This window comes from Oryctolagus cuniculus, chromosome 10 (assembly GCF_964237555.1).
Source record: "Oryctolagus cuniculus chromosome 10, mOryCun1.1, whole genome shotgun sequence".
NCBI classification, from domain to species: Eukaryota; Metazoa; Chordata; class Mammalia; order Lagomorpha; family Leporidae; genus Oryctolagus; species Oryctolagus cuniculus.
This window is the reverse complement of record NC_091441.1, coordinates 100048211-100072714: the sequence shown is the minus strand read 5'-3', so window position 1 is coordinate 100072714 and position 24504 is coordinate 100048211. Positions and strand designations below refer to the sequence as shown.

General features: G+C 59.6%; 3 protein-coding genes across 31 annotated transcripts in view; all 3 read right to left on the bottom strand.

Annotated features, from left to right (window-relative positions):
• The window catches only part of QRICH1 (glutamine rich 1), a 56283-nt gene extending 54973 nt beyond the window's left edge, over positions 1-1310 (bottom strand). Inside the window, exon 1 of one of the 7 annotated variants that reach the window (XM_070050816.1) lies at positions 1125-1310. The gene's annotated coding sequence lies outside the window, so the exon portion shown is untranslated. Of the gene's footprint in view, positions 1-173; positions 671-859 lie in introns of those variants that run through there. The other 6 variants (XM_008260628.4, XM_008260626.4, XM_051852454.2 and 3 more) reach the window with 6 other exon arrangements.
• Positions 1311-2161: 851 nt separating this feature from the next.
• QARS1 (glutaminyl-tRNA synthetase 1) lies at positions 2162-9786 on the bottom strand. Its single transcript, XM_002713413.5, has 24 exons — positions 9303-9786; positions 9024-9171; positions 8628-8737; positions 8397-8472; positions 8132-8196; positions 7592-7645; positions 7395-7455; positions 6656-6727; positions 6453-6538; positions 6226-6312; positions 5768-5867; positions 5574-5652; positions 5385-5493; positions 5157-5287; positions 4974-5066; positions 4725-4862; positions 3933-4020; positions 3702-3845; positions 3482-3586; positions 3235-3327; positions 3013-3140; positions 2852-2918; positions 2652-2777; positions 2162-2304 (listed from the first exon to the last, which is right to left on the bottom strand). Exons 1-24 carry the CDS (start codon positions 9417-9419, stop codon positions 2254-2256), a joined length of 2328 nt encoding a protein of 775 aa, XP_002713459.4. The 5' UTR covers positions 9420-9786; the 3' UTR covers positions 2162-2253.
• Positions 9787-12918: 3132 nt separating this feature from the next.
• On the bottom strand, positions 12919-24415 carry USP19 (ubiquitin specific peptidase 19). 23 transcript variants are annotated; one of them, XM_051852445.2, is made up of 28 exons: positions 24237-24370; positions 23641-23798; positions 22700-22959; positions 22433-22471; positions 22148-22276; positions 21929-22062; positions 21553-21855; positions 21214-21436; positions 20932-21088; positions 20769-20840; positions 20539-20654; positions 20216-20436; positions 19932-20127; positions 19716-19849; positions 19447-19605; positions 19251-19361; positions 18709-18819; positions 18530-18631; positions 17352-17492; positions 17131-17249; positions 16757-16894; positions 16345-16658; positions 16122-16232; positions 15818-16034; positions 15578-15730; positions 15319-15479; positions 15060-15238; positions 13547-14057 (listed from the first exon to the last, which is right to left on the bottom strand). In XM_051852445.2, exons 3-28 carry the CDS (start codon positions 22821-22823, stop codon positions 13830-13832), a joined length of 4092 nt encoding a protein of 1363 aa, XP_051708405.2. In that variant the 5' UTR covers positions 22824-22959; positions 23641-23798; positions 24237-24370; the 3' UTR covers positions 13547-13829. The 23 variants fall into 23 exon arrangements, 22 of the variants coding, with proteins under 22 accessions (XP_008258859.2, XP_051708408.2, XP_008258860.2 ...); XR_011379531.1 differs by lacking the exons at positions 13547-14057; positions 23641-23798 and adding an exon at positions 12919-13402 and having other exon boundaries at positions 15323-15479; positions 24237-24415; XM_008260637.4 differs by lacking the exons at positions 13547-14057; positions 23641-23798 and adding an exon at positions 12919-13402 and having other exon boundaries at positions 24237-24415.
• Between the last annotated feature and the right edge of the window lie 89 nt (positions 24416-24504).

Here is a 24504-nt window from a genome sequence, read left to right as displayed (position 1 = left end):
CACAAGTGACTTGCGCTCAGGCAGCACTGGTTTCCAATGAAAGGCAAGCAGGGCCTAGCAAGGTTACCCTCCCCCCTCCCCTACACACGGCACCAGAGGGTAAGGGAAACGGGAGGTGCGGGGGACCCCTGCCCCCTCAAGCCCATCAGGGCAGCACCGCCCCAAGCACCCACCCCGCACACGGGCCTCGGGTAACCGCACTCTTCGAGCACAGGCCATCTCGTCCGCCTCGCACGACAGCAGAGCCGCAGGCCAGACGGCAGAGACGGCCGGCTTCTCCCCAAGCCCAGGCCACAGCTGCCCGGAGACGTCACCAGAGCAGCAGGTCCGAACCCGCAACCTTCCCCCCGCAGCGGACCGCGCCGCAGCCAGCCCAGCCGCAGCTCAGCAGGCGCGCACTGCGCGCTCTCAAGGCAGCACCGCCACCCGACAGCGGGGCGCGCGCCCCAGAACTGAGGGCTCGCTAGGCGGGAGGGCGCGCGCCCCGGAAAGACGCTCCTGCCCACGGGCCACAGCTCCAGAAGCCCAAATATCCGGCCCGGGAACGCGCACGTCGGCGGCCATGCGCACCGGGAAGGCCGCACAGCGCGCGCGCACCCGCGCGTAAAAACAGGCTCGGGCGCGCGCCCGCACCAGACCGCGCTCGCGCACCGCGCCCACCCGAGTCCCCGGCCCGCCCCTCCCCCACCCAGGGGCGGGGGCACGCGAGCCCAGGGACGTTCTCGGGCCCGGAGCCGCCCCGAGGTCTCAAGGGCCCAGCGGCAGCTGCCCGTCCGCCCCCGCCCGCCGTTGTGTGGGGTGGGCCCACTGTCCCAGGCCCGCAGCTTTGATGGGTCCCCACTCCCACCGGAGCCCTCACCCGGCGACGTCACCGCCGCCGCCGCCTCCGCTCTACCCGCCGGCCCCGCCGCACCGCCCGGGGCCCCGGTTCTGCCGTCGCCGCTCCAAGACCGACAGGATTTTCTCCTCACAGCTCCCTGGGCGCCATCTTACATTCAACCCTCACAGCCAATGGGTGCCGATTGATCCTCTCGCGAGAATCGGAGTGTCGGATCACGCGAGAACTGGGGCTGCCTCCCGGCCAGACTTAAAGGGAAAGCTCCAACCCGGCATGGAGGCCGCACCTCTGGCTGCTGGAGTCCGAAGCGCAGCCCAGGGTGTGCGGCGGATCGCCCCGCCCTTAGACGCCCGTGCATGAGGGGCGGAGCCAGGGACGGAGCTCGGCCTGACAGTGGAGGCTGGGCAGGCTGGGACTCAAGCTCACTCCCTGGACCCACCTTCCGCCGTCCGCCGGAGCCTCCTTTGGTCGCGCAGCCCCACGCGGGGCGGGGCGGGGCCCAGCCCGGCCCAGCCTCGCGCTTAAGGTGGACCCCAGAAACCCCTGACCTGGGCCCGGTGCCTCCGTTCGCGCTTGGTCGGGGAAGCCCCGGGGCCGCTCCCCTCCCGGAGGACCCAGCTCCTGGGGCTCAGGCCAGGTGTTGCTAGCCAAGTATAGCCTTCCGCAGTCAGGTCCACCTTAAAGAAGGCCTCGGGTAGCCTGGTGTTTGTATACATGGAAAATGTGGAAGGCATTAAAGCTGCAGGCACCTGAGGGCCTCACCAGCAGCCCACACTGCACCACCGCCCCACCCCGGGGGCCTCCACCCTGAGGCAGACCCGCGTTGCCTCGGGGCCGTTGCACTTCTTCCCGTCCTGGCAAAGCTCTGCAAGGCCTCCGGCTCCCCTCAGATGAGACTTCCCGGGAATGGTCTTTTCCCGGCCCAGGCTGGGTCGCGAAGCTCTTCCAGGCCTGCGCAGGCCCAGGGAGGCTGCTACAGGCGCTTGGGAATCCTTGCCTAGATAACTTGGAATGCCAACCCAGCGTTTCTGGCTCATGTCACTGTGCCTGGCACACAGTAGGCACCAGACTAGGAGCCAGGTCCCTCTTGATGTAACCAGGCACACGGGCAGGACTTCCTCTGGCACAGGACTGCTCACCACGGCACCCGGCACCCAGCCGTGCGGCGCTGCTTTCAAAGCCGTGAGTACTCCTGCTCTGTCCTGGCAGCCCGCTCACAGAGAGCATGTGCCCAAGGAGCACAGCGCGCACGCGCACACGCACACGCACACACACGTCTCCAGGGCTCTCAGATGCTACAGAGGCAGACAACTAGCACACGGATTCCAAGGGGATTCAGCCTCTTTATTGACGTGGGGTGGGGCAGTGAGGAGCGCGCGGCCTCCAGGAGGAAGAGGTAGGTCCGTGCTTCCGGCTTACACCTTTCCTGGGTCCTCCTTCAGCGTGACGGTCCGGTTGAACACCAGCTGGAGGGCAGAGGGAGGATGCCCATCAACACGGCCTGCGTGGGCCCACGCCTCCCTCCGCCTCCCACGCAAGTCAGGAGCCCTGGGTTCCCAGCTACTCTCTGACTTTAGGTAAGGGGTTGGCTAGCTCTGACCTAGCTTCACAAGGATTGTAACAACCCTCGTGGCTGCTGCCTGCTTTAAGTAGGAAGCAGGCTCCATACAGAAGTGTTTGCGTGGACTGAACCTGTGAACCAGGTTCTGCACCAGAAGAGCATTCCACACTCAGCCCGACGGTGACAGTGAGCCAACAGGATGCAGCAGCCGCCACTGCTGCACCAAAGGGGCGGTTGGGTAAAGTCCAGCACCTTTCCCGGGCGGCTGTCTGGATCCACGGAGAAGTACCCGAGACGCTCAAACTGGAACTTGTCGAACGGCTGAGCCAGGGCCACAGAGCAGTCCACTAACGCAGCCTCTACCACTTTTAGTGAAGCCTGCAAGCAAGAAATTCAGGCAGCCATGCCAGCCTGAGAGGCCCACCGCCCTCACTTGATACCCCGGAGCCTACCGGGTTCAGGTCACTTAGGAATCCACCGGGCACCTCGGCAGGATCTTCCGGGTTCTTGTGCTGGAATCTTCAGTCAGAGTGAAGGTCAGACCTCCAGCTGGGCAGCCACAGCAGGCAAGGCCCATCTCACACCTGCCCCCACCCCAGCTCTGTTCACTTACAGTCGCTCGTAGAGGCGAATCTCACACGTAAGAGGCTGCGACACCCAGTGAATAAAGGCCTTGGGCTTCTCTCCAGCATCTGCCCGTCTGCAGGTCACCTCCAAGCTCTCCACACAGCCACTGGGGCCCTGAGAGCCGGGGAGAGTAGGGAGGGTTTGCAACACCCACAGGACTGCTGGCCCCAGCAGCCGCTGCAGAAGGAATGCTGCAGCCGCCTCTCACCTTGAGTACCCGCTGCAGCTCGATGACATAGCCTGTATGTCTCAGGCCCACGGGCTGGCCCGACGCCAGGCGCTTATAGCCCGGTTCAGGCTCCTAGAGGTAGAGAGTGGTATAGACACAGAGGCTGCAAAAGTCAGACCAACGAGAACAGCTTCCCCCTAACCCCTGTGGCGAAGCAGAGGGGCTGAGACACAAGGAGCCCAGGACCAGACTGAGCTACGAACAGGACCCTCTACCCCTCATTCACCTCCTTGAAGTCCGTCCTTTCAATGAAGATAACTGATGCAAAGGGAACCTGGTGGAAGCCTTTGGTTTCATCAGCTGGGAAGTTGGGCACTTGGATGTCCACAGGCTAGAAGCACAAAACAGGTATCTGAGTCACACCAGACTTAGGACCCCCGCCATGCCCAAGCCTAGGTGTACACCCATCCACACCCATACCCAAACATATGTGGAGACAGGCCTACCTTGGCAGCTGGAAAGTTGGTGATGACAACCCGTAGTGACTCCAACACAGCCATGGCCCGAGGGGCTGTGTCGTTCAGCACATCACGCACACAGGCTTCCAGCAGATGTGGCTCCATTGTGGTCTGTGCCACTGTCACCCCCACCTAGCAGGCAAGTTGGGCATCAGTACAGCCCGAACCCCACACCGCTGCACACAGCCTCCACGTGCCCATCCCGACCACTGGCTGTACCCGGGCACAGAAGTTGTTGATGGCCTCAGGTGGGAAGCCGCGCCGTCTCAGGGCTGTGAGTGTGAAGAGTCGGGGGTCATCCCAGTCCCTGTGGATGTGAGGAGAGGTCTTCGACATCACAGGCCACCAGCACCACTTACTTTTTTCTTTTAATTCAAGAGGCTGAGCGACAGAGTGTTCCATCCCCTAGGTCACGCCCCCCAATGACTGCAATGGCCAGGACTGGACCTGGCTGAAGCAGAGAGTTGGGAACTCAATCCAGACCTCCCAGGTGGATGGCGCTGAGTCATCACCTGCCACTTCCCAGGGTCCACACTGGCAGGAAATTACAATAGGGAGCCAGAGCTGGATTCAGGAATCAAACTAAAGCACTCTGGGACCGGTGCTATGGCGTAGCGGGTAAAGCCTCCACCTGCAGTGCCGGCATCCCATATGGGCACCGGTTCAAGTCCCACTGCTCCACTCCAATCAAATTCTCTGCTATGGCCTGGGAAAGCAGTGGAGGCTGGCCCAAGTCCTTGGGTCCCTGCACCCACATGGGAGACCCGGAGGAAGCTCCTGGCTCCTGGCTTCAGACAGGCACAGCTCCAGCCATTGCAGCCAATTGGGGGAGTGAACCAGTGGATGAAAGACCTCTCTCTCTCTCTCTCTCTGCCTCTCCATCTCTGTGTAACTGTGACTTTCAAATAAATAAATGAATCTTTAAAAAAAAAAAAAAAAAAAAAAAACAACTAAGGCACTCTGATATGGGATGTGGGCCCCAACTCTGACGAGCCAAACCACCGCACCTACCGCACGGCACCAGCTGCTACAAGCTGGAGGATCTTCCTCTTGGAGACAACAGCATAGTGCAAGTTCAGACGGCCATATTCCCACTGCACAGGGCAGTAGACGTCCAGGGCGTTGCACAGCCAGAAGTAGGAAGAGCGCCTAGCATGAGAGCAGGGTCATGCCTGACCACCGCTAAGGCCATGGAGAGACCACAGAAGGGTTGCTAGAATCCCACTGGCCCTGTCAACCCCATGGGCTCAGTGCCCTCACCGGGCCTGGAATTCCTTGGTGCAGAGTGAGTGGGTGATGTGTTCAATGGAGTCACAGAGGCAATGTGTATAGTCGTAGGTGGGGTAGATGCACCTGTGGGACACAAGAAGCCGGCCCCCCATGTTCATTGCTGCCCCCCGGCCCTGCTCCCCAGCCCCGGCCCCCACCCCATGCCATACGCACCATCTGTCCCCCGTGCGGTGGTGCGGGGTATACTTGACTCGGTAGGCCACAGGATCCATCTTGCCATCCTCCATCACCAGCTTCATCCGCAACGTAGCCTCACCCTCTGAAAACTTGCCCTTACGCATTGCCTGACGGGAGCAATGAGGCAGGATGGCTCTCGGCACAGGCCACCTCCTCATCAGCATCTTGTCCCGCCCAATTCCAGCTGCCCCCCCAGGACCCCACCTCAAAGAGCAGCAGTGACTCCTCTACGGGACGGTCCCTCCAGGGCGAGGGCAGAGGGTTGTGGCCTTTGAGCTCCTCCCCTCGCTGGTGGCACACATAAGCCTCACCCCTGTGGGGAAGGAGTGTGAGTACCCGGCAGGGCCATCACCTGGCCAGCCTACCTGGCTCTGCATCCCGTCCAGGCCTCACCTGCGAATGAGCTCCACAGCCCAGGCATACAGCTGGTCAAAATAGTCAGAGGCATACGTCACCTTGTAAGGTGTGTAACCTGGGGCAGGATGAGACCACATATGAGCAGCCCGCAGGAAACACCCAGTGGCAGGTCAGAGCCCAAGGAGAGGCCCGCTGAGCACCAGCCCGGCCAAGCCTCACCCAGTCCATACCCAGCCAGGCCACCATGTCAGAGATGGCGGTGAAGAACTTCGCTTCCTCCTTCTCGGGGTTGGTGTCGTCAAAGCGCAGAAAACAGATACCGTTGTTGGCCTAGGAGAGTCATGGTATCTGTGGGGTCCCACGTGATCCGTCAGCCCTCACAGTCCAGCTCTTCAAACCAGGATACTCCTGGAGCTCTTCTGTGTTAGAATCAAAAATGCCTTCAAGAAATCCTCTCGTCTACCGCCATCTAAATGCTCTGAGAAGGCATCTCTTACGCCAACTTGGGAGGAACAGCATAGGCCTCTTCCCGAGCCAATGTGAACTCACAGAGTCACCTAAGAGTTTTCTCCCAAAAAGCCTAATGAGCTCCAGGTATCTGTCACATGTGGGTCCCCCTCTGTGGCCTCTCCCACCATAGAAACAATAAATGACCACCTTGTTTGCCAGGTCCCTAATGCATGCTCACCTTAGCATAGCCAAAGTTGAAATTGATGGCTTTGGCATGTCCAATGTGTAGAATTCCATTGGGTTCTGGTGGAAACCGGGTGCGAACCTGAGATAGGGGCAATGGGATAAGAGACATGAGGTCAGAGTTCAGACTACCCTAAAAAACTGTGAAGCTCTCTCCCGGGAGGCCATGGTCATGGGTGAGATGGAACAGCAGGGAGGCTTGCCTGCCATATTCCCACGTACCTGCCCCCCAGTGATTGCCAAGTGCTGCTTCAGTAGATCCATGGTGTGTGGAGTGGTCACATAGCCTGGGGTCTTGTAGTTCTCACCTGCCAGGACCAGACCAGCTTGAGGACCAGTCTACAGCCCACAGCCACAGACACCACTAGCCTCAGGAGTCACTGCCAAGGTGCAGCCCTCCCTAGTGTTCTGACAGGGCCGCTCACCAGGCTTGTGGAATTTAAGGGCCTCCCCCCGCAGCTGCTCCATCAGAGACAGGGTCTGGCTGGCAGTCTCACCTGCAGGGAAGAAACCAAGCAGTTTGTCTGCTGGATACAGTTACCCCACCCGGCTCAGGAAGGTACCTATCCCTACTACCCCATATCCTGCAACCAGAACAGAACTAAGTAAGTGGAACCTTCTTCCCCTAAGTCCAGATACAAGAGACATTTTCTTCTGTTTTTCCTTTTTTTTTTTTAGGATTTATCTGAAAGGCAGAGTTATAGAGAAATGAGGAGGGACAGAGAGAAAGAGAGGACTTCCATCCACTGGTTCACTCCCCAGATGGCTGCAATGACTACGGCTGGGCCAACCTGAAGCCAGGAGCCCGTAACTTCTTCCAGGTCTCCCACGTGGGTGTGGGGGCCCAAACACTTGAGCCATCTTCCGCTGCTTTCGCAGGCATATTGCCAGGGAGCTGGACTGGAAGTGGAACAGCCAGATCTCACACTGGCGCCCATATGGGATGCTGGCATCACAGGCAGAGAGAGGCTTAACCTGCCACACCACAGCGCCAGCCCAAAAGCGCATTTCTGAGGCTGCTCTCCGGGCAAAGAGGAGTGGTCAGGAATCGCAGCACTAAGGCGGCCAGTAGGATACAGAGTAAATCGAGGGCTGACGAGCCTGGGATATGCGGGTTCTTCAGAGGGGTGCCCAGACGTCTGAGAAGGGCCCCCAGCCTCTCACCGTTCTCCACCACGTCCTTTGCTGTCCTTCGGTCTATTTCTTCAGGCCGAGCTTTTGCCACCTGAAAGAAGCCCAGAGTCTGTGTCAGAATCTCTCCTGGGTGGGGACTGAGGATAACCGGGCAGGCACTCCCTTCCCCTGCAGTCTCGCCCCACCCCACCTCATCCCCAGGGACCCCGGGCTACACCCAGCCCCACCTTGGGCTTCTTCTCCAGATCAGCCTCCATCTTGGGACCCAGTAGGTGGAGCACCTAGACAGAGACAGGAATGTCCTCTTTCAAGGAGGCCTGAGTGACCCCTCCCCCCACCCGAGGGCTTCCGGGCCCACCGACCAGCATCTCCTCAGAGAACCTACCTAACCCATCCCACCTCTCCCGTGGTCTGCAGACCTCAAATGCTTCCTCCCTCCTGAGGGTCCACACTGGACCCACGTAACAAGCACTGTCATTTAAAGAGAGGAACTGTGGACCCGGCCCTAAGACAAGCAACCTGGCCAGCCATCACCCTTCTGTGACTCTATACCAACCCGCAGGCGAAGGCTCTATCGCCCCTACTCAGGGGACATGGACGCTGAGGGTCAGAACAGAACGACTCACCCCGAATCAGGCATATCCCAGGAGCCCGAGCCTTTCACTGCCCCCCCACCCTGAGCTCTACTCCCCACCTTCTATCCCTCAGGGGGTTCCAGGCCCTGCTCCCCAACAGCCTTCCCACCTTCAGCTCAGGGAGGGGCCCACCTGCATGTCCACTTCGTGCTTGATCATTTTGCCATCTGCCCACTTGAGTGCAGCCCGAGCCTCTCCTAGAAGCACGTGCACCAGGTGCTGCAGGAAGACCAAGCAGGGCATGCCCCGCCCCCTCCCCAGGGAACCAGGGCCCGGGCCCAGCCAGACCACTTTCAAGGTGCTCCTGCCCCCACCCCGACCTCCTCCTCACTCCTGTGCCCGGAAAATGAGGCATGACCAGAGAGAGAACAGAGTCCCCGGCCCAGGCCCTGCTCACCCATTAGCAGCCCCATGTTGAAACGGTAACGCTCCGCCAGGAGCTGGGGCCGGTGCCTGTTTATGGTGGCCTCCACCTGCAGAAAGCCCAACCATATGGTTCAGGAAAGCTCTCTTCAGAGACATTCTAGCAACCCACAACCCTCAGCCGGGGTCTTCCTGGGTGGAGAAGCTGAGCCACTCTCCGCAGGGCAGGGTCTCAGGAGGCGGCCATGGCCAGGGAAAGACTCACAGCCTCCTCGATCTGCTCTGGGGTCACCACGACACCCACACCACATTCCTGCTCAAAGTCCGCGGTGTTGATGGGGTCCAGGGGGTGGCTCCGCACGTACTCTAGGGCAGCTGAGAAAGCACAGTCTGTGAGCTTGTGGCGTCCCGGCGCCGAGAAGCGGGCAGACAGGGGCCTCAGCCCTTGAAACCTCGGCAACGCGTAAGACCCCAGCTGTCCCCGTCAGTCTACCCGGAGCCCCCCTACCACCACCCTCATGCCCCGTGCCTGTGCAGATCTAGCTTGTCTAGAACGAAATGGGGGGGGGGGGGTCTTGATAGAACGGGCAGAGACGGGCCTTGGCTGCTTGGCTGAAGGGAAGGATTCTTGCGGAACTGGCAGGACCTGCAGGGGTCTCACCGCTTAACTGGAGCTCGGTGTGGATCTTCTTGCTGGCTATGTAGCTCACGAGGAAAGAGAGGCGCCGGGGGTCCCTGAGTCGGGAAGCCACGCCATACAGCAGGGTCCCAGTAGCCTTGTCAATGGTGGAGCCCAGAGTCTGCTGCGCCTGGGGTCAGAGGAGTCAGGAGAGAAGCCCCAGTGAGCGGCGAGAGCTGGACAAGGAGTAGGTCGGGAACCGGCCCCAGCCCCGGCCCCAGGCTGCGCCGGAGGCCGGCCCAGGGGCAGAGGGGCTCGCACCTGGATCGCCGCCTCGCGCAGCTGCGCGCTCAGAGCCGTGTTCTTGAGCGTCTCGCGGGCCTTGAGCTCGCTCAGGCCGAGGCCCGTGAACAGCGACAGGGAGTCCGGAGTCGCCATCGCCAGACACCGGAAACCAAAAGAAACTTTGGGTAGAGTCGGCACGTCGGCATTCACCCTCTGGCCAATAGGAAGGCGGAGCCTCAGGGCGAGCCAATGGCATCTTTCCTAGGCTGCAGGGGGCGGGACTCTCCAGGCTGCTGACGCCATTTAAGGGACTGAAGGCAGACAAACCGGCCGTTCTGGGCGTTTGGCTTCCGGTCCTCGTGGTGCTGGTCACTCAGAGGGCTGGCGTCAGCAGACTTAGGGAAAGTTGGCCGCCGACCTGGAGGGAAAGTGTTTAATACCGAAGCATGAGGAAGACGCGGGCGTGACCTTGTGCTGTTAGACGTTCCTCCTCCTTCAGCCGTGGGAACTGCCCCAATACTGTTCAAATGTGAGTTCCCGTCGCATTTTTAACGTCACGGCTTTGGGCGTTGTCATGGAAACCGTTGGGCATAAATGAAGCCTGGGAAATGCTGGATCCAGACACCATCGCAGATAAAGTGAGGACTGGCCCATCCATCAAGGGTGGCACTTTCTAGGTGCCCACCGGGGCCCCCCAGGAAATGGGAGGTGCAGGAGGGCTCTCAGTAGTTCTGTGATGGTTTGGTTTAGAACCTCTTGCCACAATCACCCCTTTTGCCAAAGTGTGCACAGGTCACAACAAACCGCAAGCAAATTAGGCTTTGAAATCCCACCGCAGACTTTTCCCAGGATGTTGTAATGAGGTTGAGACAGAGATGGAATATTCATGAAGGCCATTGTGTTTGGAGGTCTCCCCCAGCCTCACTGGACTTCAGGACCCGCTGGCTAACACAGAACGTACAAACTGTGCAGGTGGTAGAATGACAAGCGGGGGAACACTCAGATTTGGGGATTGCGACTAAGGCTCTTGGAAGCTTTGGTGTCATTCCTTCTTCTAGACCTTCAAGGACATGGCCGGATGCTGGCCAGCCAGTATCCATATTCTGTGCTCTGCTTTGTGCCCATGTCCCATCACTGACCCAGTTCTAGGTCTGGACCTACATCTGGGGCCCACATGCTGACTACATGCTACGTTCTGCCCAGGGCCACATACTAACATCAGTATCCCTGTGTAAATCCTGTGTTTTGTGGCTTCCCACTTCTCCATGCCTCTTTGACCCCAGCCTGATGCCCAGCCCTGGAGTATATACTACATGAAGGAGGCCAGGTGCAGGAGTTAAGCAAGGGATGCCATGCAATGGTGCCATAGACAGGCACCGAGAAACAGAGCCATTGCCACACCAGCCCTGTGCCAAGTCTGCTACTGCATATGCCCAGCCTCTACCCAAAGGTGCCTGTGATGAGCAGAGCCTCACAGAGTGCCTGCCCCTGCTATTTCTCAGTAACCAGCATTGCCAAAGGACTCACTCAAGTCCTAAGTCCAGTGGGTCTGGGTCTGCACCCCCTTCCTTGGCTCCCTCATGGTATCCTGTGGATGCTATGGCTCCTTGTCACAGGATAGAGTAGTCCCCCCCACCCACCCCATGCCACCAAGAATGCCACAAGTGGTAGGGGCAGGTACCAGTGGCCATCTAGCCAGTCCTCTGGAGCCCTGTGATTTGGCACAGAGCAAAAACATGAAAATAGGAGCTCAGCCTGACTTTTCAGAAAAGTCAAGATGACCAAGGCAGCAGCCAGTAAGACCCAGCCATGACAGAGGTAGGGCTCGGCAGCCAGGCCTGTGGACAGCCTGTGCAACAGGCTAACAGCCCAGAGACAGCTGAGGCTCCAGTGCTGGTGGCCACAACAATCTGATGAAGATGCCACCGAAAGGTAGAGTGTGGTGGCTCAGTACAGCAGGGCTGCAGAGCTGGACAGTTCTCTGAACTGTGCATCCAGCACACGCAGGCCAGTGCTGGCCCGGCTCCCTGACGCTGCAGGCCCTCCAGCACGTCACGGCCGCCAGTGCCAGCACACAGGTCAGCAATTCTACCACTTCTGCAAAGGCCCACACTCAGCTCTCCAGGCCCTTGTGCACAGTCAGCAAACCCCCCAGAAAAAGGCCAAGACTTGTCATGGGCCCCCCTCTGCTGACTGCTCTCTAGAACGCCAACTGAGGCTGATCGCTATCTGTGAAGCCCGCATGCTAAGCTTCAAGAGACTGACCCCACGGGTTTAGGGATGGGCCTACGTGGCTGCCAAGACCTTACCCCACCTACGTCTCTGTCTTACGCCCTCTCTGGCTTTTCCTTTATTTGATAGGCAGAGAGACAGAAACATCAATCTGCTGATTCACTCTGCAAAAGCCTGCAACAGTCAGGGCTGGACCAGGCAGAAGCCAGGAGCTAGCTCCCCTAAGGGGTGGCAGAGACCCAGCCTCTAGAGCCACTACCTGCTGTCTCCCTCAATGTGTATTAGCATGAAGCTGGAAGAGAAAGGAGCGCCAGGACTCAAACCCAGGCACTAAGCGACGGATGCCAACATCCCAGGATGAGGTCTTCACTGCCAGGCCGGGCACCAGCCCTCTTCTGTGAATCCCTTTGCTCCCTCTCTTCCTCCAGCTGGAGATGCCCACCCTACCCCCCGGCAACTGGAGAGCAGAGGGGGCAGCACTGCCTCCCACAAAGGCAGGCAAGGCTTCTCGGGGCTGGCATTGTGGCATGGTGGGTAAAGCTGCTGCCGGTTCAAGTCCTGCTGCTCAACTTCTGATCCCACTCCCTGATGATGTGCCTGGAAAAACAGCAGAAGATGGCTCAAGTATTTGGGCCCCTGCACCCACGTGGGAGACCCAGAAGAGGCTCCTGGCTTCAGCCTGTCCCAGCTCTAGTTGTTGCCGCCATTTTGGGAGTGAAGCAGCAGATAAAGATTTCTCTGTTTCTCCAACTCAAGTAAATGAAATAAATCTTTAAAAACAAGCAAACAAACAAAGCAGTAGCTTCTGTCAAAACTGTTTTCTTTATGTGTTTACAATGTTGCAGAGGCTCAAAGGCCGGGACAGGCCTGTAGACCCACTGTAGATGAATAATTTCAGGCAGTTTCCAGGAGCCAAAGTCTCGGACTTTTGAAGAAAGAAAGAGGTCGGCAGGTCCACCAGCCTGCTTGAATAGGAAGTCAGACAAGACCAGCTCTGGTGCTCTCTGCGCTCTTCTTTTCCAAGCAGGATCATGCCCACAGCAGTTTTCCTCCTGCTCTGTTTTCCCCTGAGATGCAGATCTCTAAGCTCAGTACACAGAGTAGGAAAGAAGATGGTTCCCGGAGAACCTCCTCCCTCCCCTCCAAGCCCTCCCGGTCTCCAGCTCATGGAGACCTCCTCCACCCTCAGCCCTGACGTGATGCTCACATCCCCTCTGTAAGGGCTTCAGAACCAGTGCAATCGAAGGGCAGCAGGCAGGTCCCAGAGAACGGATGGCGTTGGAGATCTCATGACCCACGTGGCATGAACTGAGACGACCTCTCCCCCAAACCAGAGCACTTTCAGAGCCTCACACACTCGCACACACACACGAGATGAAACGGGGGAGGTGGCCACAGCATGTGGTGATCAGTCAGTAAGTCTGCTTATTTATTATTTATTCTTAAAATATATTTAAACAGCAGCAATCACTTCCAAAATGCAAAAAAAAATTACAATTTTTAGAATAAAATTATAACATTTATAATGCAGGTCAGAAAGAATTGGAAGGTACAACTGAGAGTCACATCACACAGTACTGGAGGTGGCTGGAGAAGCCAAGGCCCACCGGTCAGGGGCCAAGCTGACAAGAGGTCCCAACCTGTGAGGTTCCCACCCCCAAGTCATACCCCCAACTCCCATTGATGGAGCCAGTGTCCTCTGGGTTAGAGAAGAAGCGGCAAAAGACAGCCCTCTGCAGGGGATTCCCCAAACCCAGCCCCACCCCCCCCCTTCAGCCAGGGACCTGCTAATCGACCTCCTCCATGTTGCTGTAGGTGGGGGCTGGGCGGTCCACAGGGGGGGCGAAGCGTTCAGGGGCTGTCCGCGTGGGGGCCACCTCGGGGGCCTGGCCAGGGCCTAGTCCCTGCAACAGAATACGAGGACAGGGGTTGGGGGCTGCCCAGCATGCCGCCCGGCATCCCGGGGGTGCTGGCTCAGAGCCCCGGCACCCAAGGGAGGGCCCCAAGGCAGGCGCAAACAGCAGCGGCGTTGAGACAGAGAGACAAGATCGGGCCTGAATAGTCTCGCTTTATTAACGCTTTAAATACAGGAAGCAAGTTGGGTAGGGCCAAACCCCAGGCCAAGGGTCGGAGCAGCAGGAGGAAGGGACAGATGGCCGGATGGACACCCACCCTGGGATGCTGTGCCCCTGCAGGAGCCTCAGTCCCCACCTCTCCCACCAGGTGCACACGCTGAGGCCCAGGGCCCAGAGCTGTTCCCCACCACAAAGGTGAGACTCCTCTGGCAGGCAGGTAGGCGGGCCAGCTCACAGCAGCTGCCCACAGGTGAGCTCATCTCCAGCGACTCTGGGATACCAGAGGATAGAACACGTTGAGCACGAGGGCCACCAGAGCTGCCACGGTGCCCAGGACAAAGTACCGGAGGCAGCCCTCATCTGGAGTGGTAGGGCCACGTGGTGGGGGGCCCACCCAGTCTTGGGGCCCCCAGGGACCCAGGGGCCCAGGCCCCTCGGGCACCGGCTCCTCCTCGGCCTCGAGCTCCTGCCAAATCCGGGAAGCCTATGGTATGGGGAAACGGCCATCAGCACCCCAGGGGTGGGAGGACCCAGTGTCCCTGAGACCCCTGGCAGTGACAGTCCTGTCGTGGGTGAGTGAGGCTAGCCCTCTGCATCCCAGGTCTAGCAGCAGGGAGGTGGGCAGGTGGCCAAGCTCAGGGCTGTCTGTACTAAGAGGACCAGGGTAGAAGGTGCAAATTTCCTGACAGATTCTTGGACTCAAGACATCTCTCCAACTCACATGTGACATCCTGTGGTGGGGAGGATGGGGGTGGGGCTATCTGGTCAGTTGGTGAGTCCAGGCCTCCCACAGAGAGGACTGAGTGATGGTAGTACAGGGTGGCCAACTCTAGGACAACCTCCTGGCTTCCTTCACCCAGGTCCAGACACTTACCACTGTCTTCTGCCACGATTTCTCTGAGCCTGACAAGGCTCAAAGGAAGCAGAAGGGGCAGAAAGGAGGTGGCCAAAAAGAGACATGTGGCTATGTCCACCAACCAGGCCTTTGGTACACTATGTCAGAAAGAGTGGTAGAAGACCCTAAAGACTAGCAGGAATAGATGCTCACCTCAGCGAGTGTGACAGCCACTCAGGGCTGTGGCCAACCCAGCCAGGCTGTCCTGAGTATGGCCCGGAACACGGGGCTGATCGCAAGTGGGGGTCTGTGGACTGGCCTGCGGGCCACATGTGAAGGGAAGCTAGGAGACTGTCAGGTATAGCTGTTCACAGCATAGTGCCTGGTGAGGCTCTCAACAGTTGTCTGTTTGACCTTTGCCCTGTGGGCATCTATGTACACACCAGCGGCAACAGGATGGTTTACGTGTCCCTTTGTGAGCGTCCCCAGGGCACGAGGGTGCCTCTGAGTGATGTAAAGGAACCTGTCTGTAACTCATGAATCCCGACACTTACAGGGCCTGTGGCTGCAGCACACCGCTGTGTCCCCCAGCCCTGCCCTCTGAGCTGTGAGTTGGCCCCTACCGGTCTATGAAGCATCCCCATGTCTCACCTGGCTGGCAGCAGCCTCAGCTGCAGGGCCTAGGTCTGGGTGGTGCTCAGAATGCCCTGCCCTGGGGGGCCTCTCCACAGGAGAGTTCCGTCGGCGGTAGAAGAGTACGTAAGCATAACGCGTCACCACCTGGCTCTCATCTACTGTCGTCACCGTGCTGTCATCAAATAAGCGCCAGCCTGTAGCAGGGTGGGAAGAGTGTGAACACAGCCTGTACCACCAGCCCACCACCTATCCTGCTGGCTGTGTGTGCCCTCACCCACGTCACTGCGCTGGCTGCTACGATCGTTGGGCAGGCGTGCGCAGGCAGTGTAGTGGCCACCGATCATGCCTCCGTAGTGGTTGATGACAGCATACAGGTCATAGTTGGGCAGCTGCTCCTCTTTCTGACCAATGCAGAACTTGCTCAGGTCCAGGTTCCTATGGTCCCAGTCAGGGAGGGGTGAGACAATTAGGTGACCGGGATGCCCACCCTGGCCCCAGTGCCCTGCCCTCAGGCACCAGGGTGCGCTGCTCACCGAACAGGGAACTCCACCAAGTCGTTGATCTTGTCACGCCAGATGAAACTGCGAAAGGAGAAGCGCTTGAGCTGCACGATGAGAACGTTGGGCAGGCGCCACAGCAGCAGCTGCTTGGAGGCCTCGCGGTGCTGTTTACACTGTGGGCAGTACCTGGTGGGAGACAGAGGTGGGGTCAAGACCGGCAAGGCTCCCCTCCACCCTGCCCCACCACCCACCTGCCCGCTTCCCTGCTCTCACCAGGCCTCCTCGGGGGCTAGCACCTCAGGCCTCGTAAAGAGGTTGAGGCACTGGTCCAGGGTGAAGTGGCCAGCCCGGGCAGCCTCGCCAGCAGAGCCTGGATCCTCTGCACATTCCAGCTCCTTGGAGGCTACCAAGACAAACTCCGGCAGGCGCTCATTGTTCCTCCAAACCAGAGCCAGGCTGCAGTCATCGCCCAGCTCCAGCGGGGTGTCTCCTGGAGATGGGCAGACAGAGAGGTCATGCAAGTGTGGAGGGCAGCCAGCCAAACCCAGCCCACGGCTCCCACCCACAGCCTCGACACCTTTGTCCTCCAGCCGCTGCTCTCGGTTGGAAGCATCGATTTTGTAGATGAAAAACTGGGGTGTGTGGGCATTCATGGCTTCACTTGGGTGCTGGTACCCAGGCACAGCAGCTGGGAGAAAACACGATCATCAGAGCTCCTTTGCCTTCCAGAGGTTAAACAAGCTGCACCCAACCTCTCCTATCTCCAGTCCCAGTTCCCAGAGCCTTTCTCCAGATCTTACCTTCAGGCCGGGACACCCTTTCACCAGCAGGCAAAGGGCCACCCTCAATGGGCCCACTAGCCAGAACCTCAGGAGAAACTCCACTGGTGCTAGGCACAGGGCCCCGATCCGGGGCTGCCCATGCCCGGGGAACCCCTGTGTCCCCCTCAGCCACAGGGTTCACCAACTGGAGCTCAGGCGGCTGAATGGGATCCCTCTCGTTGTCCCCAGCCTCTAGGGAGCTAGTGGAGAGCAGCGTAGTGCACCCAGGACCCTGGGACTCCAAGGCCATGCGGCCAGGCTGGAAGGGAGGCTGGAACACACTCACAGAGTACCTGGCAACAGAGAGCAAGGCAAGTAAGAATGCTGACCAGCCCAACTGGCACCACTGCCCTCTCTCTCTCCCACCCTAGTCTAACCAATGGGCACTTACCGGGCATAGCCCTCCAACAGCTGAGCAAGACGGGCGTAAGTGAGCCGTGAGGCAGGTACACTGACCAGGAAAGGATAGCCTATGTTCTCAGGGCGACAGAGGCCTTTGTGGTCAGGCCAGTGGTTTTTCTGGCAAAGCCTGGAGGGAAGGGGAGGGGGAAGGTAAGCACAGGGCTTCGGCCCCACCTGCTACAACTCTGTATTAAAAACTAGTCTTAGGCCCTGGGAACTGGGTCCACCAGCCTTGCCTCCCCTAGGGGCCTGATGGACAGAATGGCAGGTAGAAGTCTTAAAACCTGTGCCTCTGTGTAGAGGGGAAGGGCAGGGTGGCAAGGAAGGGTGGACGGAAGGAGGGGAGAGAATGGGGGTCCTCACTGGTTGCAGTAGCCCACACGGTAGCACCGGGTACAGCGCTTCAGCTTCTCCTCCTCTGACTGCTGCTTCCGCTGGCAGGCAGCACACTTGGAGATGGGGATGCTGGGCACCTGGGGGCGCTAGGGTGGGTCGACTGGCTCAGCAAGGCCAGGGAGGAGTGCCCTCCCTCCAGCCTGCCCCCCGCCACCGGGCCCTGTACCATCTGGTTGGCCTTCACTTACCTGTTGTACCTCTAGCACCACTACCCTTTCCTTAGCCAACTCTGGAGACAGCAGCTCAAAGCAGAGGAGCACATCGGATGGGGACACAGTGTCCAGTGAGTGGGAAGGCAGGAACACACGATGGAAGCGATTCTTAATCACCTGGGGACAGAGAACACACAGATCCCATGTGCAGTAAGACCTCTCCCCAGTCCTGCCCCAGAGCTTGGCTCCTACCTTGGGTCTATGGAGGCCCACCTCTGCTGGTACCAGTCTCAGTGCCCAATGGTACACGGAGCCTGGTACATCAGAGCCTGAAGACCAGCCCAAGGCAGGTGGCAACCATTCTAGCTCTCTTACTGAAGGCCTCCATGCTGCTTCAAGGAGCAAGGCCCAGCTAAGACTACAACATATTAGCACAGAGGAGCCACATTCAAGGAGTCTCCTCCATGGGGCCAGTGCTGTGGCATAGAACCACATTCAAGGAGTATCCTCCATGGGGCTGGGGCTGTGACGCAGCAGATCAAACTGCTACCTGCAGTGCTGGCATCCCATATGGGCGCTGGTTCGAGTCCCAGTTGCTCTACTTCCCATCCAGCTCTCTGCTGTGGCCTGGGAAAGCAGTGGAAGATGGCCCAGCTCCTTGGGCCCCTACACTCAGGTGGGAGACCTGGAGGAAGCTCCTGGCTCCTGCCTTCGGACTGATGCAGCTCCTGCTATTGCAGCCAAATGGGGAGTGAACCAGTGGATGGAAGCTCTCTCGCTCGCTCTCTCTCTGCCTCTCATCTCTCTGTGTAACTCTTTCAAATAAATAAATAAATCTTTAAAAGTAAATAAAGGCGTCTCCTCCTAACCTTGACCCCTGAGAAAAATGGCACTGCTACAGTAAAGATGGGAACCTTCTGGGAAGCCCAGCACACAGATCTAGGGTGCGATGAGAGAGCAGCAGGATGCAGGGAGAACTCTGGCAAGTGGAAGGCCACCCCTACAGCCCAAGCTGCCTATCTGAAGAGGAAATGCAGCTGGGGCTCACCACCAATAAGGGGAGTAAAGCCTGCCGACGGCTGGGACTCCTGGCACTTCCACTGTACAGCCCAAATGCATGGACTCAAACACGCCTCCAACGGGAGCACACCGTTTGTTCTTGTGTAGGGACGCACACATCCGCGGTACGTACACCTGGCCAAGCACACACGTACCTCAGCCAGACGCAGGTTCTCAGGCTTCACGTGGACACTCTGAGACAGGGAGTCCAACACCTCGCTCGCACTGGAGCTCTCCTTGCTAACGCTCACCAGGAACTGTGGCAGTGAGGGCAGAGTCAGCAGGGGAGGAGGGCCAGCTTCCCCGGGAGAGCCAAGTGCAGAGGCCTCCTCACCTTCACGGGCTTGCTGTGAGGCTCTCGGGCAAAATAGAAGACGGGGAGAACCTTCTGCTTTTGTGGCAAGGGCACCGGCAGATAAAGGAACGGGTCAAAAGTGATGGAGACCTGTGGACACGGAGGTGGCACTGGGTATCCACAGCAGGACAGGACGCTCATGCCCCAAGAACCCAGGCCAGGCCTTCTGATGGTTCTCAGGGCCCTCAATGCCAACCAGCAGACCCTCAAGCGTGGGAACGGCAGATGGAGCAGGAGGGCCCACGAGGGAATGACCCCTCTCCAGCACCGGAGGCCTTTCCAAAGCGGCCCCTCATGTGCGCCCCAGGCACTTTCCAGCCTTCCCACACCGCACACCTCGTACTCAGCCAGGAAGCCCACCCTGCCTCACCTCGTCCGTCCACGCAGAAGCCCAAGGACTCCCTGCCAGCACCCTTGCGCAAACCTCGCCCCACAGCATTCAGAGAGGCACAGGCCTTTGGCACCTGGCTAGTCCAGCTGAGCTAAAGCTGGGAGACTCTCTCCAGGGGAAGCCATCACACCTTGGCACACACAGGGCACACCAGCTTCGACTTGTACTGGCCCTGAAACAGGTCCACGATGAAGGAGTCGTTCCTCATCTTGTGCCGCTGCCATGCTTCCTCAGCTACCACCTGAGGGGCGGAGCGGTGAGAACAGAGGCGCCCTGGGGCCTGGGGTGCACCCAAGACACGCCTACCCTCGGCCTCCCATCCTGACCTCGTCGGGCCGCCCGTCTGAGTCCACGGTCTCTGTGTAGGGCTTGTTCTGGATGCGATTCAGGTCCTCGTGCAGCCCATCCAGGAGGAAAGCCATGAACTCCTGGGCATCATGCTGTGCGTAGCCTGTGAACTGGCTGGCCTTGCTTGCCACGATGGCCTGGATACAGGGACCAAAACATGGACTTGAAGCCATGGCATGCACGGCACACACAGCTGCCTGACCCTTCCTGCCCTCTCCAGCCAACGGCAAGGATGGCCACAGGTCACCTTCAACTTGGAAGGCTGAAAGGCATGGTGGGTGCCCTTCCACAGTGCCCGGAGCAAGACAGCAAAACCGATGGCCAGACGCCCACCGGTCCCCAGAGGGTTGTTGTAGTTGATCTCAGCCTCAAAGGAGCGGTCTAGGAAGAGCAGTCAAGCAAAGGTGTAAGGGACAGAGACACCCCTTCTGCCCACGCTCCAGGCTCCAGTCCCCGACCTCACCATGGAAGAAGTCTCGGAGCTCTCGAGTATTGGACAGAGACTGAATGACACTGTTCATGAAGCAGGTGTTGCCTAAATTGACAAGGCCAGTGAAGCCTGGTAGGCACACCTTCTTTTCTTCTTCCTCTTCCTCCTCCACACTGTCTCCACTCACAGGACTATGGGGCATTGGAGGCACCATACATGTGGGCTTGGGCTGTGGGAGCAAAGCGGACATGAGAGAACAGCCAGCCCCGAGGCTCTCCAAGCTCCATTCTTGGCCCTTCCCACCCCAAGACTCTCACCGAGGCCAGGTGAGGCTCTGGCTTTGGGGCTACATGCTCCAGGGGCGTACGGGCCGCCACACCATCCAGCCCCGTGTCGTCAGATCGAGTCTTGGGTTTATCCTTCTCCACAGCCCGGGCTTCCTCCTGGCCTGTCAGGGAATGGGGAGCACCTCCCGGCGGGGTTGAATCCAGAGGGGTTGGACCTGTCGGCACGGCAACCTTTGCACCACCCACTGCACCTTAAAAAGGGGGAATGAGAGGGCTGGTGGTTAGCAGCATGTGGCAGGGAACTGGGGTCGTGGCATGCAGGGCTGGGCAACGAAGGGAGCTCGTGTGCAGACCTCGTGTAGCCGGGGCCTCCAGGCCCCCCCAGCGCTGACTCTGCCGCTTCCGGAGGCAAATGTCAATCCGAGAGGCCGTGAAACAAAACGTGCACTGCTCTGGTTCAATCAAGTTCCTGTGAGAAAAGGCTGAACTCAGGGACTTAGGTGGAGCAGGTGTCAGGCAGACGGGGCAGGAAGACGGAACCCAGGGCAGGACAAGCACACCGGTGGGGCCGGGCACCACCCACCTGAGCTTCACCTGCCAACGGAAGATGGTGTGGGGCCCACAGCCTGGGTGCAGCCTCAGGAAGTTTCCGTCCCTACACAGGCAAAGCAGGGCAGGAGGCAGAGCATGAGACATGCGCCCTGCCTGAGACACACTGTCTGCCCGCGACCCGCCCACTCACCCACCTGGTCTGGAAGATGAGCGTGAAGTCCTGCTCCCGGAAAAGCACTCGCGAGGTGTCCCTGCGGATCTCCTTCACATACACATGCACCACAACCGAATGGGGCCCTTTCTCGTACGAGTCGTTCTTCACAAACGCCAGGTTCACCATGGACTCCGGCTCTAGGGTGAGACCACAGCTGAGCACCACCAGGATAAGGTCCCAGCCCGCTGCTATGCCTCTCTCCACCCACCCACCAACCTGGCAACCAAACCTAGGGCTCTGCTCTGTGCACCCCCAACCCCACCTTTACCATCCACCAAGGTCGCAGCATCTGCAGCCGCTGCCATCTCCTCCTTGACATGGTCATCTTTCCCAAGGTCTCTGTCCAGGGCCATGGCTGGGGAGACTGGGTCAGTTCCGGGGGACACCACCTTCTCTCCTGCCAAAAGGGCTAAATTCTCCTCTGAGGCCAGCAGACAGGTTGCAGCGTTCAGCAGTGGTTTGCGGAGCTGTTCCTCAGCCTCAACCTATTTACGGCAACATTGTGGGTAAAATCAGAGGTGAGTCCCGCAGATATCTGGCCCTCCTCCACTCCATACCCTTCCCCCATATCCTGACACCCAAAGAGGCACCCAGCTCTCACCTGGGTGGCCGAGTCAGCCAGGAAGGGTGGGGCATCACCCCGGGGTCCAGGGCCATCCCTGGACCCTTCCCCCTCTGGCCCTCTGCAGAGATGCACAGCCCTCTTGGCGCTGGGCCCTGCCTGGGCCCCGGGGCCAGCCCCTGAGCCTACCTCACCACGGCCCTGGGCCCGCTTCTGGTTCCGGGCCTCCTGCTTAGCTCGGCGGGGCTCAGGGCCTGGCTCCAGGGGAATGGGAGACAGCTCCTGCCCATTCTCCTGGCATTGCACCCCCGGCACCAGCTCCTGGGTCCCTAGAGGTTTCTTCTGCCAAAGATACGCCAGTCAGAGCCTGTCAGCTACTCTGGGTGTACCCACCCTCCCCTGTCCTGACACTCACCAGGAGAGAGGGCCATGTGAGCAGAGGCACCTTCTTGGGCAGCGCTAACTGTAGAAGGCCACCCTTACGGGGCTGTACTTTAGCGCGAGAACTTTCTATCTCAGCGTAAAAGACACCACCCCACTGCCGACCGCCTGGAAACAGAACAAGGCTAGTGAGCTGGGGGGCAAAGCCCGGAGAATTCAGATATACTGCTGTGCTCAGAGCAGACGGACACACCTGGAAGCCGAACCACACAGTCCGTGTCTGTGAAAGCAGCATCCACCTCCTCCAGCCGCAGGGGACCTGTTCCCACACGCAGCTTGACAATCACCTCGTCTGCACTCTGCCTCCAATCAAGCAAGAGCTCTGTAGGAGAAGTGGGGAAGGGGTCAGAGGCGCCACATGTTTCTGATGGGGATAAACAAGTTAACAGAGCTCCAGCCCGAGTGGGACGACTCAAGACAGGAGCCACGTTCCCAGGGCCTCACCCCTCCAGCACCCAAAGCTCTATCCATTACTCACCCTCTTTGGGCTGCTCCTCTCGTGGAGTAGACAGGGATCCTGACAAGACAAAGAAAGGAAGACAATCATGGGCGGAGAGCGGCCTCCAAGACCCCACCAACTCACCAAGTACCATCCTACGGACCTCAGCCAAACACCCAGGCCTCAAAACCAAGGCTCTACCAAGCCTGCCTTGAGTCCTTCTCTCAGCACCAGCCAAGGAGAGACATCTCCCAACCCCCAACTTGCGTGCCCAATGAGAAGGGAGAAAGAGAAGGCCGCTCCCACCTCTCCTAGGATCTCCATCCTTGCTCTCCTGGTTTGCTCGATCCTTTTGCTTCTTCTTACTAGTGGCCTCCTCCAGTCCAGGGGGCCCTCTCCTCGGGCCCGTAGCACTGGCCCCGCCAGACATCTTGAGCCGCTTGGATGACAGCCAGAGTGCCCCGGGGTCGGCAACAGCGTCTGGGTCAGGGCTGCGGCGCTTTCTTCCTGGCCCAGCTATCTTGGCAACTCTTTGTGGCCAAATTCTTCAGTAAGGAACCGACAGCCTAACCAAAAGGGACTAGAGATCACTGCCAAGGCCCAACAACTTGCTCCCTGGCTACAGCCGGGGCTCACCAGCCCAGGACACCCCTAACCCTACACAGCACCTGCCTGAACTTGCCCAGGACATTCCTAGGCTGTCCTGAAGAAGGGATAAATAACCAATCGAAGCCACTACTTCCAGCCAAGCCTCCTAGATACCTGCTGTAACAGACCCACAACGCTGGAAGCCTCGCGGAGGAGGTGCCAGGTCAAGGCAGCTCTGGCCTGGGCCCAGGCTCCTCCTCTGGAGAGGAGCCACGGCTCCAGCCCACAGAGCTGGCACTCACTTTTCCTTCACTCTCCCTGGCTGCTTAGTCACCACTGGAGAAGGAGAAGGTGGAGGAGGAAGGCAGAAGAAGGCCATCAAGCAGCAGCAGGCCCAGCCCAGGTGCTGTCACTGCCCATGGGGCTAAGATGCCCCACCTGCCTCCTGCCAGCTCCCGCCTTGGCCATGAACCTGCTCCTATGCACTGCTTGGCTTTCTTCAGTCCAAGGTATCTTCCTCTCCCCACCTGCTGCCTCAAAACACAGAGGGGCTGCGGAAAGCAGCTAGATCATCACAGAGCCCCCTCAGCGGCCATCCCGCTCCAGGGCCAAGGCACGGCGGGCATCCGCGGGGACTTCCTACCCAGTTTCCCACACACCTGCCGGTGGATTCTGGGCTGCTTCTCCATCCAAGATGAAGTTCTCAAGTGACTAGTCTGCTCCTCTCAGAGTGTGTACGGGGGGAGGGGTGGGATACCCGTCTACGGGTCAGATGCGACAGTGCTGGGCTGGATCTTTAGTGACGGCAGGTCCAGTGCTGAGGAGCAGACACCCGCCGCCTCCTCGAACCCGGTCCCCCAGCCGAAGGTCGCGACCCTCCCCCATGCTCCAGGGACGAGGAGGAGGAAAGGGGGCTGTTTAGGAACCCGCGCCGGCCAGATAACTGCTGCGCGGAGTTACCGACCACAGAAACAGCGCCCCGCCTGGGCTGTGACCCAGCTCCGGCCTCCAAACCCCAGGCCCACCATCACCTCCTCCAGGAAGCCGCCCTCGCCCGCCGCCAGCCCTCGCCGAGGCGGGAGACCGGCCACGGGGGTAGCGTAACGGCCCTGCCCGCATCGGTGGGTCCCACTCGCCGCGGGGCTCGAGGGGTCGGGGCTGGCACGGCCCGTGACCTTGAGCAGGCTGCTCCGGGGCCCGCGCCGCCGCCTCCCCGCCTCGGCCAAACCGGCGAGTTGCGGCCCGCCCCACTCACCGAGCGAGACAGCCGCCGCCAGCCCTCTCCAGGCCCTGGCAACCCGCTGTCGGTTCCGGTTCCGGCGTCAGGTCGGTTCCGGTTCCGGCGCGCCCCTCCCCCGTCCCGGCTCCACCGCCACCACCTAAGCCGCTTGTTTTGTTTCGACTTCTAATTACGGCCGCGGGAGGCGGGGCGCCGACACGGTGACGCACTTCCGGCGGGAGCCGGCTCTCGGCGACCGGCACTCGGGTCCGCCCCGAGCGTTGGAGGCGGGGCTCCAGGGCCT